This window comes from Molossus molossus, unplaced genomic scaffold (assembly GCF_014108415.1).
Source record: "Molossus molossus isolate mMolMol1 unplaced genomic scaffold, mMolMol1.p scaffold_m16_p_19, whole genome shotgun sequence".
Lineage (NCBI taxonomy): Eukaryota > Metazoa > Chordata > Mammalia > Chiroptera > Molossidae > Molossus > Molossus molossus.
In genome coordinates, this window is record NW_023425354.1 from 49,490,507 (window position 1) to 49,508,178 (window position 17,672).

At 48.8% G+C, this 17,672-nt stretch overlaps 1 protein-coding gene across 1 annotated transcript in view; it reads left to right on the forward strand.

Moving 5' to 3' along the window:
- Window positions 1–5,616: 5,616 nt before the first annotated feature.
- The window catches only part of NTN1 (netrin 1), a 174,120-nt gene continuing 162,064 nt past the window's right edge, over window positions 5,617–17,672 (forward strand). The window contains 3 exon segments of the mRNA XM_036269041.1: window positions 5,617–6,056; window positions 6,058–6,454; window positions 6,456–6,630. Of these exon segments, the coding sequence (XP_036124934.1) occupies window positions 5,617–6,056; window positions 6,058–6,454; window positions 6,456–6,630 (1,012 nt within the window).

A 17,672-nucleotide genomic window follows, 5' to 3' on the forward strand; every position in this document is an offset into this window, starting at 1 on the left:
ACCTCAGTTGTGGTTCGTCCCTGGCCCTGGATGGGGTCATGTGAGTACAAACCAATCGATGTGTCTCTCTCCCATCGATGTTTCTCTCTCTCTCTCTTCCTCCCATCCTCCCTCCCGCTCTATCTGAAGATGGATGGAAAAATATCCTTGGGTGAGGATTAAAAAGAAGAAACTGCAATAGCTACATGTCCTGCCCGGCTATGGTTTTGAGCAGCACAGCTCTAGACCCCGGGCATCTCGATTTCCTCTTCTCTCAGTGTCCTGTCTTCACTTCCTAATCTCTTTATTTCTCTTTGTCTCCGTGGTCCATCACATCAGCCACCCTCTTCCCTTCGTCCTTCTCTCCCACCTCCTGGAACAAACCCTCGACTCTAGATTAATTCAACTGTTCTGCTTTCTCTAGGTCTACCGGAGGCTGCTGAGCACTGCTGGGGGGAGGGGAGGCCTGGGACTTTGCTGGTTTGCATTCTTTCTCACAGATAGTCACCGACTTCAATAGGACCTTTACCTGCCCAGCGCACATTATCCTTTTTTCTGTAATGACCCAATCAAGCCTTCGCCCCTCTTCTCAGACCTCCAGTGCTCCCACCTGCTCCCTGGCTCTCAGCAGGTGGTGCCACTTCCTACTCCACTGTAGCCAGAGAAGGCTTCAGACCACAGGACCACACATTTTACAAGGCTGGTTTTCTCCGTCTTCATCCTTTCTCCTTATGCTCCTTCCTGTCAACTTGCAGGCATGTTTAAATAGCCTTATCTCATAAACAACAATACAAAATCCCAATCTTCCCTCAACCCCACGTCAGCTTCCTGCTGTCACCCCCTTTCCCACCACTTGTTTTCACACTTCTGAAAGGTGTCTACACTGCTATCTTCTACTTTCTCACCTCCCATTCACTACACAACCTGAGGCAGTCTGGCTTCTGTCCTTACCACTCCACTGCTACTGCTGGTCAAGGTCACCCATGGCTTCCTTGTAGTTTAATCCAAAGGACTCCCTTCAGATCTTATCTAGACCTTGAAAGCATGTGACACTGCTCACTGCCCCTCCTTCCTTGAACTTGCCTGCCGGTTTCTAGGACACCTGACTGGACTGTGTTCCTCCTTCTATTTTGGCTAGTTGTCCATTTTCTTGAAACTGCCACATTCTCCTCTTCCCAGGGTGATCCTCCGGCCTCAGGTAAGGCTGGGTGCCAAGAACTGCAGCTTCCCCTCCTGACACATTCCTTGCAGGGACACCTGGGAATGTGCTTTCTCACCCAACAGCCGCACGGTGTGTTCTGAACTCCGGTTTGTGCCATGGCCCTGCTGCTTCGAGGCCGACAGCCTTTGCGGGTGTGTATTTATAACTGCCACTTGGAGAAGCTCTCAGAACACTTGGACATCTGTTTTGTTCATTGGTCCCCTCACAAGGTAGTATGCTTTAGGAAGGGACACTGACAAATTAGAGGGCACTGAGAGTCTGCAGAGTAGTCAGAAAACAATGTCCTGTGAGACATCTTTCAAAGAACTGGGAACATTCAGCCTAGAAGACATAAAACTGAGGGATGAGAGAGGGCTGATTCCGACAATTTGAAGAGGCCGAACCTTGGTCTGGGCCGCTGTGTGGAGTTGGAATCGGATCAACTGTACAAGTGATAGGGAGGTGGGTCTGAGTGGAGGCAGACAGGTTCTACTGTGTCCCAGAATGTTCCAGGCCTCCAAGATACAAGGTGAGACAGTCCTGTTTACCAGGAACTACTAAAGAAGATAAGCTTAGGCCTAAGTGACCACAGTCCAAGTGGAAAGATCCCCCCCCACTCCCCTGCAGACCACTGGCCTAAGCTCAGCTGGTGCCCATAGCTGTGCCCCAGGCAGTGCTTCCAGACCCGCCCTTCGCCCTTCCAGGGCCGCCAGCACTGTGCAGAGAGAGGAAGCAGGGGAGGAAGCCTCAGGAGCACTCGCGAAGTGGGCTGGGTGGTGAGCAGCTCACTCTATTTGCCTCTTCCAGCCCCTCTTTGTCTTCTCCTGTTTATTGGTGTGCTGCGGTCAGCTTACACTGTGGCCATCACAAAAACTGCCCCACCGAACCCACTGCTGTGACTGTTACGGGGTGTCGCTGAGGGTATTTGCTCTGTGTTCCGTTTATGAGCACCCCCCCCCCCAGGAGAAATGCCTGTCTGATTTTAGTACCAAGAACAGTTATAATTCTCTTGAATAATAGGTCTGTTTTTATCTCATGGACACTGGGAATTGTGTAACTGTCACAGTCTCCTTTTCATTTTGATGGGTGGAGGTGGAGGTGTGGGGGAAGCTTAGGGACAAATTTGTGGCCCACCCACAGGAGGTGAATAGGGCATTCCAAGGTGCATTTTGGCTTTATTCCCATCTCTACCTGGTCTTCCCTCTGGGTTTTTCATTTTTCTCTTAGCTTTCCTTCTCATTTTACTTACAAAATTGAGAATATACAAGCAAAAATAAATAAAAATCACCTCTAATCTCACTACCCAGAGGTAACCACAATTAACAATGCTGTCTTTGTATGCATACTTAAAAAATAAATAAAAATGACAGTGTACTGTGCACAGTGTGTTTTGGGTTATAGTGCTCTGTAATTTGCTTTTGTCATTTTATAATTTTATGAATTAAATGTATTAAATCATTTTAAATTTCTATAATGATCTAGCAATTTAATACTAAGAACTAACTTTTCTACATCCACTTACTATGTGCCTGGCTATATATACATTTACATATACATATATACATACATATATATATGAAAGTATATTCATGTAGATTATATAAGTACAATATGTATACATATTATAAGCTATAATATTCCTATGTTAACTCACTTGATGCTCACAATCCTATGAGGTAGATAATTGTACCCCTTTTGAAAATGAGGAAAATAAGGCACAGAAATTTGCAAAGCTTGCCAGTATCACACTCTGGCTCCAAAGCATGTGCTCCTAACTGCTATGCTGCCTACCATACCATTGAAACTTCACAGTCCACAGTGGTTAAACATTTTGCTTATCTCCTTTCAGCTCACTTTCTAATTTATGTTATTTTGCCATGTTTTAAGTACCCTTATAAGTTACCTGAAATCTTCTCTGCCATGGGAAAGGCATAAATAACCAGTGTAGAGCAGTATGGCACAAGAAGGCAAAGCGAATGTGCTACCCCAGGGGAGAGGATAGGCCCAGCCTGTCCTGCAAAGGAATGGATGTATTTCCTTGGGCGGAGTGAACTCCCATGCCTGGGAGAGCTAGCTTGGGTGGCTGTCTCTCAGGGATGCTGGAAAACACTTCTTCCAAGACTGACCTGAGCCAGATGAGCCCTGAGGACCCTTCTTAGGGTCTCAGAGTTTATGAAAATGCCAATAAGACAAACAGAAGCACTTAACGGAGCTAATGCAGCAAGTCAGCTATTGGGCCAGAACCAGGACCCTGGGCTTTCAGTCCAGGTATATTACTAGTAACAAATAAACCAACAGAAATTTAGTCCCAAACTCTCAGCCCAGTGCACTCTTTCCTCAAAGCTCTTTGGCAGGTGCTGCAAGGTGGTCAAAGATGCTGTCACAGTCTTTTGTTAAGGTGGCACAGAATGAGGCAAGAAGGAGTAGCTGGGTGACCCTGCGGATGCCCCATTGAGACTATAAGTGGTTGGGAATATCCATTTGACTATTGTGAGGTGAGGAAGGAGCCCAGGTTTCTACTCCTGGATTTGATGTTTACTAGCTGGGAGATTTAGGCAAGTTTCTTCACCTCCTGAGACCTCGGTTTCTTCACCTGCAAAAAGGAGTCAATACCTACTTTGTAAAGCTGTTGTGGGGCTCCCATAAGATAGTATAGGGTATAGCACCCTTCAAATCCTGAGCCAGGAAGAAGTTCTATAAGCCTGTCTCAGGGGATCTGGGGAGGGCTGGGCTTCCCCAGCCTGAGGCTCCGCAGACCTGTCTAGAGGGCCCAGTGCCCAGGTGCCCTCTGGCTTCTTTCCCCTTCAGTCTCCTGCAGACCTCAACTCCCGGAGCATGAAAGGAACCAAGTTCCTGACAGATAGGCCCAACCGCACAGTGACAACTGTGTATGTGTGTGTGGGAGGGAGTGGCGAGGGTGGGGTGGGGGTGGGGGGGTGGTACAGAGGAGCAGCCCCTGCCCGCCAGACTCCAGGGGCTTTGTGCAGGAGGGGTGAGCAGGCAGGGGTTACGTCCTCCTCCTCTTCCTCATGACCCCGGGATGTTTGCCTACAGGGGCACTGCTCTGTAGGAGGTGCCACTGGGGCCATAAGGCTGGGTTAGAGGAAGGCCCGACCTCCGCACAGCAAAGAAAACAAACACAGATGTGTTTGGAGGGGACCATGAGGGAGAAAATCGTCCCCTCCCCCACCCCTGCCTGCGCGCTCCCAGAGGCGTGGGGCTGGCGGAAACCTGCGAGGCTCCAGGGCAGCGGGGCAGCGTGGGGCCAGAGCGAGGCTGACAATCCCCGGCCGGCCCCTCCTCCCTCCATGGGGCGCGGGGGTCCAGCCTCCTCTCCGGGGTTTCCCCGGGCGCTCTTCTAGCTTTTTTCTCTGCTTTTCTTTCTCGGGCTCCCGGGTTCCCACCCGCTGATGCTCTAGCTCTCTCCATGTCCCAGGCCGGTTCCCTTTAACTTTCTTCTTTCCCGGGGTGAAAACTTTGCTTGGGAGCCGGCGGCTGCTCGCCGACGTTATTGGCCGGCGCCCCGCCCCCGCTCCCCTCCGCCCCCCACTTGGGGGCGGGGCGCCCGAGTGGCAGCTGTGGAGCCCTCAGAGGCCTGTGTGTGCGTGCGTGTGTGTGTGCGTGTGTGTGAGTGAGTACGCGCCAGTGAGCGTGAGTGTGTGTGCGCCCCGGGCGCGGGCTGGGCAGCAGGAGACGGGCTGCCCAGTCCTCACTTGGACTAGAGAGGCGGAGGCAGTGGCGGCAGAGGCGGCAGCAGCAGCAGCAGGGGCCGGGCCGGGCCAGGGCTGGGAAGGGGCAGCCACACTGGGCATGGAGCTGGCAAGCCCGCGCTGAGGCAGGACGCGTCTGCTAGCAGCGAGGGAGTGGCGCTAGCCATTCGGCTTGTGGGCTCCCCGGCCAGGGCCGGGCAAACTATTTTTTCTCTTTTGCCCTTTCCAGAGGTAAAGTCCAGAATGCGGAGTCTCCGGCGGGTCGCTATCTGGGGCAGCGGAGAGGGACCAGGGACCCCAGGCTGAGGGAGGAAAAGGCGCGGGTCCATGGGGTTGCGGGCTCCTGCACCCGAGACTTGGGGTGCTAGGCGGGCTGGCTGCGGACCTGCAGAGGGGCGCGGGCATGCCCCTCGGGCGGCGTGGAGGCGGTGGTGGCTGGGAAGCTAGCTTTCCCCTGCGGCCCCAGTTGCCACTCGGCCGGAGAGAAGCGCGAGCGATGCTGGCTTGGGGGCGCCGGGCTCACCTTCCTCTGCGAGGCGGGCAGTCGGCTGTGGGGTTGGTGCTGGGGAAGCTGGGTGTTTGCCTGCACCTCGGCTTATTGCGCTGCGTGGGGTAGAGGGCGTGGGGCAGGCTGGCTGAGCGCAGCTCCCCTCTCTCCGCAGGCGCCTTCTGCGGCGGGCGGATCCACCCCTTGGCGCAGCGGGGCCGGGGCAAGCTGGACGCAGCATGATGCGCGCAGTGTGGGAGGCACTGGCAGCGCTGGCGGCGGTGGCGTGCCTGGTGGGCGCGGTGCACGGCGGACCAGGGCTCAGCATGTTCGCGGGCCAGGCTTCGCAGCCGGACCCCTGCTCCGAAGAGAACGGCCACCCCCGCCGCTGCATCCCTGACTTTGTCAACGCGGCCTTAGGCAAGGACGTGCGTGTGTCCAGCACCTGCGGCCGGCCCCCAGCGCGCTACTGCGTGGTGAGCGAGCGCGGTGAGGAGCTGGTGCGCTCTTGCCACCTCTGCAATGCGTCCGACCCCAAGAAGGCGCACCCACCCGCCTTCCTCACCGATCTCAACAACCCGCACAACCTGTCGTGCTGGCAGTCTGAGAACTACCTGCAGTTCCTGCTCAACGTCACACTCACGCTGTAGCTTGGCAAGAAGTTCGAGGTGACTTACGTGCCTGCAATTCTGCTCCCCGCGGCCCGAGTCCATGGCCATCTACAAGTCCATGGACTGCGGGCGCACGTGGGTGCCCTTCCAGTTCTACTCCACGCAGTGCCGCAAGATGTACAACCGGCCTCACCGCGCGCCCATCACCAAGCAGACCGAGCAGGAGGCCGTGTGTACTGACTCGCACACTGACATGCGCCCGCTTTCAGGCGACCTCATAGCCTTCAGCATGCTGGATGGGCGACTCTTAGCGCACAACTTAGATAACTCGCCGGTGCTGCAGGACTGGGTCACAGCCACCAACATCCATGTGCCCTTTAGCTACCTGCACACATTCGGCGAGGAGAACGAGGACTGGGAGCCGGCGCGCAACTCATACTTTTATGCAGTGTCCAATCTGCAGGTGGGGTGGCCGCTGCAAGTGCAATGGACATGCGGCCCACAGCGTGCGTGTCCCCAAAGACAGCCTGGTGTGTGACTGCAGGCACAATACAGCCGGTCCCAAGTCCGACAGCTGCAAGCCCTTCCACTACGACCGGCCCTGGCAATGCGCCACCGCCCGGGAGGCTAACGAGTGCCTGGGTAAGTGGAATGCTAAGCTGCAGGGGTGCAGGCGGTGGGCGGGGACATGGGCGGCTGTTACAGGTCCTTGCAGCCAGCAGTTTTCAGGAGCACCAGGAGCAGCAGCACAGAGGATCATAGGCTGGGGGAATGGTGGGAAGTGCGTTCCGGGATGTCTTGGACGGGGAGGGCAGAGAGCAGGACCGCTCGCATGGCGCTGGCGGTGGGACTCTCGGGTTTGTGCCCAGTTCACTCTGCAAAGCCAAGAAGAAGCATGAGAAATGGCCCGGGTAGAAAACTTGCCCACTGGTTCCTCTAACCTCGGATCCAAATGCAAACACTCATTGCCTTACCCTCAGTTTGGCGGGACCCTGGGATCCACCTCTGCTCCCTCCCCCTTTCCTAGGGCTGCAGCTGGGCTCGCTGTTGGGAATCCCGGCTGGGTTCCCGGGATGTTTCAGCCCCACAACCATAAATCCCTTGGGAGAAGGCAAAGGGATTTGCAGTTTGGGGCCAGTTCAGTATCCGACGAATATCACTCCTGCGTCCTCCATCTGCCTTTTATGGTTTGCAAAAAAAATGTTTCCCCCTTTTGGACAGCATGTTTGTGTTAGCAAAAGAAGGATGTGATTTAAATTAACTACTATCTACAGATTACAAAGGATAGTTTAGTAATTATTTTAAAGTAATTCAATTCTGCTTCAAAACATAAGCATACCAGATTTGTTAGTGTCAGAATTTGGTGAAATTAAACAGTTTTGAATTAACTAAGGGTCCAGATTCTCGCTTTTTAATGGGGTTTCAGTTCCTGAAAGAGAAAACTGACAAAACCGGCACTATCGAATACATTTTGTCAGAAATGAGGCTTAAAAAGGGGGTGGAAGGGCATATTCTGTTTCTGAATTCTACAACTTTGCTACTATAGAAACTCTCAGGCACCAGTTTCTCCCGGGAGGGGAGGGGAAGTCTGGGGCAGGTAGTAAGACAATACTTTACTTTTCCAGTATGAGATGTAAATTTCCAAATGCCTCATTTTATTTTAATGAAAATTTTAGTTTGTAAAATGCCCTTTGGTGTGCATCTTTTGTGAACATATAGATTTTTCCTCCACCTCCCCCCACCCCAAACAGCCAGTACACTGCAGAGTTTGCTGATCCCCACAAACACACGTTTTGAGATCTGGTTCTGATTAATTGTGTCATGTTATTGTCGAATAGTTGGTGCCTCATGACTGCGGATGCAGACTTTTGAGCAATCGAATGGAAAACATGTCTTGGAGAGCTGGGTGGGCACTGAGGCCCAGTAAGGCCTCCTGGTGTGTAGAGCGAGTGCTGTGCCTCCTGTTGCATGGCGGGCCCTCCATTTTGCACTCAGTGTGTCCCGGTTTTGCAGACCCAATTGTTCTTCCCCCTCCTTTAAGAGACAGAACTGGTCGCCAGTTTGAAGAGTCTTTTCAGGATTCCACAGTGAGATAGTTATACTCGGAATTAGTGGTCTTTGAGAATAAAACTCCTTTGATCTGCTCAAATTCTTCAGAAATATTGGTTTTCCCCATATCTACCCCCTTTCCTCTTTTCTTCCTTTTGTGCGCAAAAGCCCTCTATTGACATTCCAAGGGCCTCCCAGGGTTTTGCTATCAGTTATACTTTGCATGTGCATATGAAAGATACCTTTGAATTGTACCAGCAGGGTCAAATTGGACAAATGTAAGTGAATACACAAAGGCAAATAAACTGGATGTTGTAACATTTTACTGGTTTGAACATTAGTCTTAGTGCTAGATTTATTCAGTTCCATCAGCCATTTCTATCTCTCCCTGTCACTTTGGATATGGAGACATAACCCACGTTTGCTGTAACAATAGTCAGGCACTTGAAATAACCCCTATAGTTTTTGTCTTTTGACTACAGCACTAACTATTCACAAATTGGATTGACTGGTTTTTAAGCCAAATTGAGCAGTCAATATATTAATTAGTGTAATTAGCAAGCCTTTTTGCTCAAAAAGTGTAATTAGGCCTAATAAGTAAACAATCTACATGACAAATAATCAGCTAACAATATTTTCTGTTTTTTACTGAAGTTATTTTAATTCTCAGTAGTTAAACTATCTTTGAATTGTGCCAATTATTCAGCCAGCTTATAAAAGCAAAGCCAATTCAACTATGTTAAAGTTATTTATAGTTTCCTTTTTGAATAGATACTCTGATATCTCGTGGATGCAGATGGGAAAGGAAGGTTGAAGTTCCCATAAAGTCTTAATTGAAGTCTTAGTGATTTTTCCATCATTCTGCGAAAGAGAAAGCCAGCAAAGACAATTTAAAAGTGATTTACATTTAAAGGTTGAGCTTTTTATGAAAAGGTCCTGTAGTGGAGATGTGTGAATGAATTAGTCTTTGACAGGTGTTCTGAGACACTACAGGGCACTGTGCTAGGGAAAAGCATTAATAAATCCTTCAAACACTAACTTTTGTACTATCAGCAGCTCAGATTTTTTCTCTACATAATCCCATCTTGTGAAGTTCACACTGTTGACATATAAATTTAAGCTACCCAGATTATTTACAACTAAGGCAAAGTAAAAGAAGCATATCTATATTTTCATTCCAAAAATCAGTCTTGATAAAAATGAAGTATTGTCAACTGTGCTGTTCTGTCTTTGCCTTTATAAAATGAGACATGATTAAGAATAGACTAAAATGGTATCCTTGCCCAGGTTAATCCCCTCTCCACCACAAAACTCTGAAAAAACTTTTGATATTATTATTTCACTAAATGGTTCTTCCATATAGGGCCAAGGTACTTTCAGATTACTAATAAATGCATATATCCTGTAGGTTTTCTTTGGTCAAGCTTTCTTTTCTGTATTGTTTCAAGGTTGAGTTCTCTACGGAATGAATGTGAACTTTTGTAAAGCCCAATTTTATTTTAAATGCAATTTTGGATTTCTTCTGGAAAAAAAAATTAAAAAACAACCTTCAAAACAATATGAAAGACAAGACTATGTATAACATTACAGCCTTGACAGCTCTCAGTGGAATAACTAAATACTTTCTTCCGCCCATATGTATCAGCAATGTTCACATGTTTTTATAAACATGTGCATTTATATTCGTGGTGTAAAGAAGCTTCCATGCATGGTTGGGGGGGGGTGCATTCAAGGGAAAATGCATGAACAGTTTTAAACCACCTGGGTTGCTAGGCCCCTCCCCCCTTCTTTTTTTTTTTTTTCCAAAAGAGCATCTGAAGACCATATTGTGTTTCATAAATTATTGACATCAGTGTCCCCCTGACGTCGGAGCTATGTTAGTATTTAGTACCTGACTAAGCGTGCTGTTTAATCTTACTGTGGGGATGTCAGCATGATCCCCTGCCTGGTTTGTGACAGGGTGAGCTTGTGAAAACTCATTTTGTGACTCACTCTATGGTTTTGCATTGCCCAGCTGAAACCCAAAACCCACACAAAAGACATCTCTGCAAGATGAGCACCGTGCTGGGCTGGCCTCCTATGGTCATGGGTACCTGCAACATAGTGCTCATAATTGTTTAAACATGGCTTTGAGAGGGAGTTTTTAATGCTGTAAATGGCTCTAGTGTTTGGGCCTACCATCATCCCCAGCAAGAGAGGGAGGTTATATTGGTGGTGTTGCCATGAGAAATCCAATGCCCCACTAAAAACTCTTGCAAAACCTGAAGGCTAACATTATTTGCTGCCTGGTACAGAGTCTGGCACATAGCTGTAGATTGTGAATGTTCTCATAATCGTAGTAATTATTGTCACTGTGATGATTAACTCTCGAGGGCTTAGTTTTTGCCAAGCACTCACAGTGCTTCAGTCATTTAATAATTGTGACTGTGCTAATAATAGGCCCTATTATTGTTTTTATTCTACAGATGAGAAAACCATAACCTAGAGACATTAAACCATTTACCTAAAGGCCACTACCTATTAGTACTACATAGAGCTAGTAGGTGGTAGAGCCAGGACTCCAGCCTGATGTTTATGCTTTTATAGCATCCTCTGTGCTGCCTCCTCATATTATGGGTAGATGGATGGGTGGGTGGATGAATGAGTGGCAGTTATATATCCATGTATAGGAGAAAAGTTGGCACAACCTGTTACTTCTTGCTAGAACTGCAGGTGTTTTCCGTGTTATATTACATGATACTATGTTATGTCATATATATTATGTTTATATATGCTTAAATATGAAACTATATATAAGAATATATAATGTATGTATGTGTGTGTATGTATATGTATATATATGCGCCATCAGGCCTAGTGGGAGGAGGAGTTAGGAATATAAGTGAAGAGGGTTTAAATACTTGTGGGTACTTAGCATCCATAGGTGTTGCTGATGGACAAGTCTTTCTTGCTTCCAGGGCCTGTGATCTCTCACAAAGGAGGTAGAACAGAGCACATAATCAGAAAATCCTCTTTAATAAGGCCTTCTCTTTTCTCCTTAATGCTTGGATTCCCTTTGCTTCCTTGGAACATATTGAAGAAACATCTAGGCAGTGGCTAAGAAGTGTTACTGTTAAAGAGAGGGGTTTGATGGTATATCCTGGTCACCAGCGTGGTGCTGGCAGGTGCAGCTTATGTGTGTCAGCAGAACAGGGCCGTCATTTATCTCTGTTGGCCCCATGGCGGCTGGAGTGAGGTCTTTCTGGGGTCTTCATTAGTGCCTGGAGGGCAGGGAGGATGCTCCCTCCTGTCTGCAGAGAAGAGAGACAGAGCTGCATCAGGGTAACCCTCACGGGGGTGGGGGTGGGGTGGGGGGGTCTGCATTTTCAGGCTCTGCCAAGCTCTCCTTTGGCCCTGCCCAGGCTTCTCTCTGACCTCCTCCTCCTGTAGAAAAATGAGATCGTTAGAAAAATATTTGTGACTTTATGTCCAGAGAAAATATTGGAAAGGCAGTGGGTTGAAATTCAAATGTTCCCTGGAAGGAATCCCCTCATTTTCTGCTCATAACTGGTATCGATATTTCCTATCGTGAGATGAGTTGTGCTTTTCATTAAGTAGATTTTTTGTCTTGGGATTAAACCAACATTGTATTCTTAATAGACTTTTATGTTTACACTTCAAAAGTCCACTGGGTTGGTATTCGTGTTCTCTTGATGGCTTCTATAGTTTCTGCTATGCACATTAACCCCACCAAAATAAATGGCTCTCTAGGGAACTGGGTTATCAAACAGCCTTATCTGTCGATGCACAAGTATGGATGTTTTGTGAGCCAGTATTTTTTTTTCTCCCTTTTAGAAGTGGTCATCATACTTTGGGTTTTTGTGCAGTGCCTTAAATTAGTGGGAGACCCGAGGTGTAGGAAGGCTTGCAGGCCGCGCAGGATTTAAGCCTACTGCTTGCAAAGCGGCCCACAGCAGTTAGCCTGTCGTCTGGGAAGACGAACATCAGCGCTCGTGGTCTCCACAGCCTCGGAAGGTGTGGCATTGGTTGGGGCGGCTGGGGAACTGCAGAGTTTCGAATGTCCGTCCCTGGTGGTTGTCAGGTTGCATCCTGAGAACAGACCACAAACCCCTACTGACTGCCAGGCATTGTACTAGGAGCTTGATACCTGCTTTGTTTCAATTAATCAGATTGCCACAAGGAACAGAAGCTTTTCCAAAACAGGTGTCCCTGCCACCAAAGGGCAGTTTTTACACAAACTGAACAAAGTATGGACAGGTGTGCAGGGCACATCCTGGCGTATTCAGTGATCCCCCTGCAGGCACAGAGCCGCGGGTATCAGCAGTGCTTGTTCTAAGGCTGATCAGTGTCAAAGCCGTGTCCGGTTTTAACCAGCTCCAGGGTGTTTTTGAGTAGTGCCTGAAATAAGAGAGCTGCCTGGGACAGGCCTCCAGACCCAGGGCTCCTTTGCCTTCGTGCTGACTGCCGTCCTGAGGTTTGACTTGTGTAGCACAAGTGAGTCCAGTATTGCATTCCCATATTCTTATTTCAAAAATGTACCTCCATGCTAAACTCAGAATTACATTTTAATCTGCCTTTGAAATGCTGTATAACTTATGTGAATTTCCCCCACCCCCATTTAGAAGGCAGAGACCCATTGCAGTTGTCAGTCCTTTGCCTGTAGAGATAATGCTCCCTACCCATCCCCAGCTTCTGAGAGACCTTAGACAGGTGTGTGGTCAGCCCCGGCTGCATTGTTTTGTGCCAGTTCTACCCTCTGACAGGGAGAAGGGACTGTGGTCCTGAGACAGATGAGACGGGCTATGCCTCTCTGAATCTTTCCCTTCTAACACTTCAGTTCCTGCCCTCAGCTGCCCTTGCAATGGACATTCCTCTCCGAGGCATCAGCTGGCACTCAGAGAACAAGGGGCTGTATCATCTGAGGGGGCAGGTGTGCAGGGGTACTTCCAAGGAGTGGAGAGATGTGCTCTGTCTTTTCCTGTGTTTGGGTCATCCCCAGAGATCACTGATCCTTCTGCCGTTGGGATTACCATAGTAGCTACAGTTAAGTTGAAATGAATTCACGTTGCAGTGCATTTATGCATATAAGGAAGACCCAGGAGAAAGATGTCTTTGTAGGTATGGTAGACTTCCAGGCTTGTAAAAAGGCGGCTTTCCAGAGATCAAGGACAATTTGTTGGGGGAGAACCTCGAAAGGCAGAAAGTAACACCCTAGTTCATTATATCAACTGTAACTAATGAATCTTCTCAACTCAGCTAGTGCCTGGAAGAAGACTCTGGAAATCTGTCTGTGGAGGACTCAAGACTAGCCTATGTGAGGTGTCAACCCCCTTCAGATTGGCTAGTTTTTTTTTGTTTTTGTTTTTAAATCCTCACCTAAGGATATTTTTCTGTTTATCTTCAGGTAGAATGGGAAGGAGTGAGGGAGAGGGAGAGAAAGAAAGAGAGAAACATCGATGTGACTCTCAATATTGACTGGTTGCTTCCTGCATGATCCCAACCAGGGCTGGGGATGAACTGCAACTGAGGTACATGTCCTTGACCGGAATTGAACCCGAGACTCTTTGGTCTGAGGACCAACGCTCTAACCGTTAAGCCAAATTCGCCAGGGCCAGAGGGTCAAGATTTAGGTGGGGGCCCATCCATGTACCCTTCTGGCTGGTGCTATTGCTAGATTTTCTAGATTTTCCCTTCAGTCCTTTTCTGAGAGATTATTAGTTGTTCTGTCCAATCTTTACACATTCCAGAGGCTTCACACCTGAGTTAGACCATCTGTAAGACCACAGGGACCTTTAAAGGGGCTGGATCTGAATAACTGAGTCTGAGGTAACAAGGAACGAGCTATCTGTTAGTTTCCGGGGCCCTATATGTTGCGCTATTCCATATTGGCGTGGCTTAGGTGGTTGAACATCACCCCATGCTCCAAAAAGTCACTGGGTTCAATTCCTGGTCAGGGCACATGCCTGGGTTGTGGGCTCAATCCCCAGTAGTGGGTGTGCAGGAGGCAGCCGATTGATGTTTCTCTCTCACCCTCTCACCACCCCTCTAAAATAAGTAAGAACATATTAGGGGAAAAAGGGACACTTCCTGCCTGCGTGCCAATGTCAGCGTTTTGAGTAGCTGTGGTGAGTACTTAGTAAGTACACTCACTACCACTCCCATCCTGAGACCAGGGCAGACATTACCAATCCATCACAGCACGCTCTTCTCCTACGTCCAGACGTGGTCTTAGGGTATTGGAGTTTTTCTCAATATGATACTCTAGGCAGCCATTACTACTTATTCAGAAGTAGCCTAAGAGATGAAAACCATATGGCGTTTCAGTCTCAGAGACTTCGCTGGTGCCCCAGCGGCAGACGAGGCAGTGCCCTCTCAGTGGATGTTTCTGGAGCAGTCGGGCCAGGTGGCTCTCGGCTCTGGAATGTAAAGACGTGTGAAGCGGCTGCCCTCCGGCAGGTGCAATACACTCCCATTTGGGAGGTTGTCCGTGGAAAAGGTGAATACTTGTATTCATCGTGAACACGGCTGGGCCCCAAAGTGAGGGGAATTGCCAAATGCCCGAGACACTGGGGACGTGCTGGGGGGTCTTGAAGTGGGTGTTTGATTTGGCTCCTGCGTCGAGGCAGAAGCGGAGTGTGGTTCCCGCCATGTGTCTCCTGCATTTGTTCTGTCTTGGTGTTTTGTTTTCTTCCGCGCCAGGGTTGTCTGGAGACCACAGATCCCCGACAAGGGTGGTGTTCCGGGGAGCGGCCGCCTGCGAGTCCCCGGCTGGGAGAGCCCCAGGGCTGCCTCGGGCTTTGAGACAGCTCACACTGTCCCCGTACTGAGGGAAATCACACCCAGCCGGGCTCACACTCCCCCCGCTGCGTGAGGCTTGCCGAGGCCCCCCCAGGTTCAGGTAGAATTTTCCCACCTGAGATGTTGGGCCCTTGACCCCAAACCACGTCAGTGGCATCAAGAAACAAGGACTCGGCACAGCCACTTCCCTCGCGCTCTGCTTGCATTTGGGCCGGTGCAGAAAGTGCTCAACAATAACAGCCCCAACCCCAGCATGAAAAAGGAAACACATTGTGTTTACAGATACGGAAAATTTGGCCTCTGAAACATGAAAGTACCTTTGGGTTGGGCGTCCCAGGGCAGGGCTGTTGGACACCAGCCCCCCTGCTCTGAGTCCTGTGGCCAACTTGTTTCCTCTCCTGAAGCCAGACCTCAGAGGTGGGCAGGTTGATCTCAGCCAACTCTTTATTCCCAGACCAGCCCAGTCTCACTTCATGGCTCAGACCCGGAGAGAATTCACGGTGAGAAAGTACTTGGCCTTCCCATCTGCCACGAGGGAGGAAATTGCTTCTTGCTCCAGTCCGCAGAAATCAGCCCTTCGTAAACCACATTTTCGGGCCGATTTGCCCTCCTGATGCCCAGAGTGCTAGGGAAGTAGGGACTGGGCATTCCCCTGTCTTTCTCACCCTGTTTATTGTTGGAACCAGGTTTGACAGTTGCTTTTATTGTTGGTGGTGTTTTTTTATTTTTTAACCAAAGATCTCTGCAGAAGAATATGAGCCAGGGAAAGCAAAACGCAAGTATGGCTTTTTCTGATCCATAGGAAATAGTTTTAAAATCAAGATCACAGAGCAGGGCATTTTAATTAAGAATGTATGAAATACCAAGACATCTATATGTGTTAGGGGCTGTGGTTGAGAGCCCATCTCCAGCTGCAGACTGCCGGGGGGTAAATCCGCTCCACCCTGTGTGAGCTTGGGCACCTTATTTGAGCTCTGGGCCTTCGCTGTGTTAGTGTCCTGGGGGCTGTGCTCACGACCACGTTGGTACATGAGGCCGAATGGAGAGGGAGAGGAGCCCTTGCATTCTGCTAGGGAGGGGATTCAGGGGAGGGCACAGGAAGGACTCCCAAAGGCAAGGTGCTCATCCTCAGCTTTGGGCTTTTGTCAGCGCTCATGTCTATGGCTCTGACTGTCGCCATGATGCTCTCAGCACTTCATAGGTATTACCGCCTTTAGTCCTCATAATGGCTTTATGAAGTGGGTTCTATTATTATTACTACGTAAACTTCATTATTGAAGTATGACGTACATACAGAAAAGCGCATGGCTCATCACCATACAGCTCAAAGACTTCTCACCATGTGACCACACCTGCGTAACCAGCACCCGCATCAAGAATATGCCAGCGCCTCAGAAGCTGCCCTGCACCCCCATCGAGTCACCATATCCCTTGTCTGCCACACATTAATTTTGACCGTTTTTGAAGTCTATATCAATTGAATCCTATTCTGGCTTCTTTTGCTCAATAGTAAATTTGTGGTATTTATTCTTGGGTAGTCATAGTTTTATTAGTTCTCATTGCTTTATAGTGACCTGTGATATACATGGTACATTTATTTATTCATTCCATTTATGGTGGACATTGGGTTGTTTCCAGATTTTAGCTATTAAACATAATGCTGCTGTGGCCATACCTGTTCATGTCTTTTGATGCAAAAGAAGCCAGAATATGATACAATGACATAAAGTGACTTTGGGTAAATTCCTTTATTTCTCTGGGCCTTGTTTTTCTCTTCTATTAAGTGAGGGGGTTGGACCATGAAGACCATCTTCAGCTCTGATGGTCTTTGTTCCAGTGGAATGCACCCCCTTCTCGAGGACTTTCCCCATCTCCATTCCCACCCCACTTCAATCTCATTTCAACCAGAAGCATCTCTACAGCTTGAATGATGTATTTCCCACCCCCTTCCGTTCCACTGGGGTTCCCTCGGAAGACTCCTCAGGCTCTGACTGGGGCACCTCGCTTGGGCCTGCCCTACTGCTGGGGATTTGCCCACCTCTCACCAGCTCTTCCACTTGGGAAGACATGAGACCTGTTCCTTCTTTGCCCTCTGGCATGCCAGCCTCATGCATGCTCAGTCCACTCATCTGTGTAACTGGCTCAGTCATCAAGAAATGAAGTATCTTTGTACGTCCTCTCTGCCTTTCCCAGTCACCCCACTCCCTGAATCTACCACACTGACTTCTAACACCAAGATTTCGTCTTGCTGGTCCTGGAACTTCATAGAAATGAAATCACAGTGTATGTTCCCTTCAGGACCTGGCTTCTTTTGCTCAGCATTACTTTCTTGTAAAGAGTTTTGAACATAACTTACCCTGTCGTCCTTTTTAGTTTGATGGTTGATCCCAGTTTCTTGGGGACACTGATCCCCCTGCTTGTTTTGTCTGCTGACCTTTTCTCATAGTGAATGGTTTCCTCGTGTGTTTTGTACTGTCTGACTGGGAGTTTATCTCTATTGGGGATTTTGTGGGAATCCCACTGGTCTTAGTTCTGGAAATGTTTCTGTTGAGTGATTTTGCCAGATATCCTAGAGTTATTGGCTTGGGACCGATTTTTCTGCTAATTAATTATCTTGGAAAGTCCTGTATCAAAGGAAGAATATGCATTTTGCCTCGAATCTCTAGCAGGACCACGTTTTATTTCCCACTGAAGACTTTTTCTCCCATGACTCAAGAGTTTCACGGCCACCTCTGTTGATGGACAAGGATTTCCAGTCTCCCTTTCTCTGAGGGTACCTTCAGAAGGCCCAGGCTTTTTTGTCACCCGGGTTACTGCAGCAGTTCCTAACTGGTCTC